General features: G+C 41.3%; 1 protein-coding gene across 1 annotated transcript in view; it reads left to right on the forward strand.

Moving 5' to 3' along the window:
• The window catches only part of Unc5c (unc-5 netrin receptor C), a 307,297-nt gene extending 304,321 nt beyond the window's left edge, over positions 1-2,976 (forward strand). The window contains exons 15-16 of the mRNA XM_055628168.1: positions 1,070-1,248; positions 1,995-2,976. Coding sequence (XP_055484143.1) covers positions 1,070-1,248; positions 1,995-2,160 — 345 coding nt within the window. The 3' untranslated portion in view covers positions 2,161-2,976. The remainder of the gene's footprint in view (positions 1-1,069; positions 1,249-1,994) is intronic.
• Positions 2,977-4,352: the final 1,376 nt, after the last annotated feature.

A 4,352-nucleotide genomic window follows, 5' to 3' on the forward strand; every position in this document is an offset into this window, starting at 1 on the left:
AAATAAATAAATAAATAAATAAATAAATAAATAAATAAATAAATAAATAATAACAAAATAAAATAAGGTGACATCTAAAGCAGAGTAAGGAGATTTCCTGTTATTGCTTTAATGGTTCCCAGGCAACATTTCCTCTTGCTTTCAGACCAGCAGAAATGATCAGAAAATGATGAGAGTTTTTCTCACAGATGAAATTTAGATTTTTGCATTTGTGCTGTTTTATGAGCTGAAACTATTTTAAGAGCCAATTTATGGTTTTCTCTACTAAAATTGGATTTTAAAAAAATAAGCAAGGAAGTTCAGCAATTAGAGGATACCATTAGTGGCTTGCCCTAAGGCAATATTCTGTGTTTACCATTTTCTTTTTAAAAAGTTTGTCTTAATTTGATATCTCTTAGCATCATCCCATTTTATCAAGCAAGAGCCAAAGGGAACCACCATCGCAAGGCTAGATGGGAGTTTCCCAAATGTTCGCTGAGGGCATGCTTTAAGGCTAGATGGCTTCCAGAAGATCTTGTTCATCTCAGATCTCTTTGTTCCTCGTGAAAGAACTGCCCTTTAAGCATTCCCCACATCTAAACAAACCTTCAGGAACATAGCTGTCCCCTCTCTTCTTTCCTCCTAGAGCAGTTCTCAACCTGTGGGTTGTGGGCATCAGAAAACACACATTTCCAGTGCTCTTAGGACCCCTGCCACACACACACACACCATAAATGTATTTTGCTACTAAATGGTGTTCATTTCCCAAGCCCGAAGTTCACCACCCACAGATTGAGAACTGGAATGTCTCATTAGGAAAGCCATCCCGAAATCTCACCAGAACCGTCTGTCCTACTCAGTCCTGACCAATGACTCCTGAAATGGCTATGCAAAACTGCCTCACAGGGACCTCCCTTCTATCTCCATACTGCCTAGAGTAACCGCCCACTACTTCCAGGCCAGGAGGAAACTGTCCTTCCTGAAGAGAACAGAACTAATTCTCCGCATCCATCTCAGCTCACTGAGAGTCAGGCTTTATGCTGAGGGTTGCATTTGTCTTCTGAGAAATAAAGCTACACCATTCCTACAGGAACCTACTGGCATCGATTTGCCCCTGCTAGATCCTGCGAGCACCATCACCACTGTCACAGGACCAAGTGCGTTCAGCATCCCTCTCCCTATCCGGCAGAAGCTATGCAGCAGCCTGGATGCTCCCCAGACAAGAGGCCATGACTGGAGGATGCTGGCCCATAAACTCAACCTGGATAGGTGAGTGTGCCCAGGGTTCTGGGCCTATTGCTTTCATCTAGCAGAGGTCTCCAGGGCTGAAAAGAGAGCAGCATTCTTTTTCTTTTCATTCTTACATTTTTTTCATTTTCATGAAAGCATGTATTCAGCTCCTATATACCTGGGTACCATAAGCTCCCAAACAGAGCCAAGAGAAGTTCTGGGTGATGAGATATTTATCAGTATCAAGATTTGTGATCTGCTTTGTCTAGCTCATGTGCTAAGCATGCCTAAGTATCATGTCCATTCACTAAAATAATTATTGTTCATCGCCAGTTGGGCAGAACGTAATGCGTAATGAATAATTTACATGCTCACACAGCACTTGTATTAAGTTACGAAGAGACCCTGAGAGCCACTGCTTTGGAGAATGTAGCTGTCACCTCCAAAGAAGAGATGTGGCACGACCTGTCAAAGATCATCAGAGCCTGGGCTGGACAGAAAACATAAGCCTCTTGATTTCCTGTTTAGGACAAAACCCACAGACACATTGTCTCTTAAATTATCCTATTCAGAGTTGAGGTTAACAAAGTTAAGCAGCACATGTCCTGTCTGGGGCTGATCTAATTAGGAACACAGCAATCATTTAGTGAGCCCCGCTATAATCCACAGTGGGACTGAAATACTTCGGGACAGACAGCTTCAGCGCAGAAGTGGAGGAGAAAATGATACTGTAAATAGACCTGTAAATCACACCTTTTAGCATACTTTCCCATTCGCAATTGCAGGTACTTGAATTACTTTGCCACCAAATCGAGCCCAACTGGCGTAATCCTGGATCTTTGGGAAGCACAAAACTTCCCAGATGGAAACCTGAGCATGCTGGCAGCTGTCCTGGAAGAGATGGGAAGACATGAAACAGTAGTGTCCTTAGCGGCAGAAGGGCAGTATTGACCACACTGGAACTGAAACTGAAGGACAAAATTACACAGGGAGTCTGTGTCCAGGGGAAACGCAACTGAGGAGGAAATCCAGATGAGACCAAGGCGTTCTACAGGCAAGATGGCTACAGGAATGGCTGGGGACAGACACAACCACCGAGGTACACGCCCACTTCATTCAGACAGCACCGCCACAGGAGTTGAGAAAAATTGTGTAAATTTGTACCTTGAATTTAGAAATCAATCTAATTTTCTCTTTGTTGGGCTGTATGCTGTACGGTACAGGATCTTACAGTTTCCTAGGAAACGCTTTTTATTGCTATCCAGATGTATGGATAAACTTTCTTAACAAACCCAGTTTCTACAAACGTTGTTTACATCAAATTGGACAGGGATGCAGATGCTATCCATGGCTCGTTCTATTTTTGTTCAGATCATTTGGAGTTGAAGCTGTGGACAGTTTATTGTGTCTATTCCAGATTAGTAATTTCCAGAGAAATCACAGACTTTTGCTACAAACCATGTACATCCAGTGTCTCAGATGATCCTCCCATCAGTGTTCTGTCTCTGAAACTTGTCAGACCAGTGTTGGCATTTCTATCAGGGAAGAGGAGATTCTATATGTAAAGGAGAAATGACTTAGGTTGCCATGGGGGAACCCTGTTGGGATCCTTTGGGAACAGGGCTGTAGCATTACAGGGAAGATAGTGACTCATGTTCCTCCCACAAACATTTCTGTATCACATGTGTGTTTGTAATATGCAATTTCAAGTGTTTTTTAAGCATATTATCGTTATTATTGATGATTATTACGAAGACTCTAGTAAAAAAAAAAAAAAAATTTCTTTTGTTTTAGTTAGCAGTACTGTTAGTATTTGGTATTGACTAGACCAGCCTCCCTTTTCTTATGTAAAGAGGTGGGCGTGGTCACCAGTTTAGTTCAATAGCTTTTACTTCCTTGACCTTTGATCTGCCATTCTATGGTGGACAAGATTGAAATGCTCACTCACTGGCTTGCTCAGCTTGCTCAGGCAGTCTTCTGGGTTCTGGCTTTTATCCTGAGGAGGGTTCTCGGTGTGTAAAGTTCATTTAATCTTGTGGCTGTCTATCTGAGAAGCAGTGTGGTTGTGGGCAAGAGTTTCTGAACTAGGAATCAGGAAACCAGTTATCATTTGGGAGTTGGTCACTGTCAGGCTGCGTGAACTTGGGGGAAAACACTGAAACTCAGTGGAGCTCATTTTCCTTATCTGTAAACTATGGGATGAGATCAGATTACCCCACAGTTCCAGGATACTGAGCTCCCATTGAAATGTCATCATCCTTTCTCATCTTTCAGGCAGTACTGACTTGAAAGGGGATTACTTCAATACACATTTATTTGTTTGGCTGTGGCACTGTATCATTGTTGCATGATGTTGCTCACTGAAAGATGGCATCCTTTTATTATCATTGTCTTGTTCTCTGGTAGGGACCTATCCTCTAGCCCTACCCTCCAGCCTTCCACCTAGATGTAAATTCTACTTTACTCATTTATTGATCCCTGGATCTCAAGACCATTTCTACAAAAAGCCAGTGCAGCTGAAGGAATTGGTACTACTTTTCTTTCTTCACTAATCTTTGCTTTAATAATATTGAGTTGTATTTACAGCATTTAATTAGCTCTTTTATCCTACAAAATGTTAGTTGTGCAAACTATGTATGAGTTTTCCTTGGGACTGTCATGGTTTGTTTTGATATAGAAACTCCCATTTAGCAGGTGGGATAATTAAAAAACTTACCATCCCCAAAGTCAAAAATAATTAGAAAGCACCCATGTGCTTAACCAGAGCCTTCAAAATAGGACCGTGGTTTACTTTTGGGCTAGAAGTATCAAGATTGCTGAGTGGATTCCAGTTAGAAATCATTTTGGTCATTTCCCCTTCAAGTTCTGTCACTGACATTTTCTGACTCTTCCATCTTAGTCATTGAGGAACTGTGGATATGGTTGTTGTGGCTTATCCCTCATGCTGTTTATCTTCTCTTTCAGATATGTATTCTACAGTCTCTTTCTCTAACCTTCAGAACATTCAGAAATAACAATACTGGTCCCCCTGATGGCAGAAAAGGAATTATGTACTACCAAAAATAATGCAGTGGCTGATGTCTATAACAATGAGTTTGATCTTTTAAGAGTTTAGATATTCTTAAAAAGCAAGAGGAAGAAAG

This window comes from Psammomys obesus, unplaced genomic scaffold, assembly GCF_907164565.1.
Source record: "Psammomys obesus unplaced genomic scaffold, mPsaObe1.curated_primary_1811, whole genome shotgun sequence".
In the NCBI taxonomy this organism is placed as follows: Eukaryota; Metazoa; Chordata; class Mammalia; order Rodentia; family Muridae; genus Psammomys; species Psammomys obesus.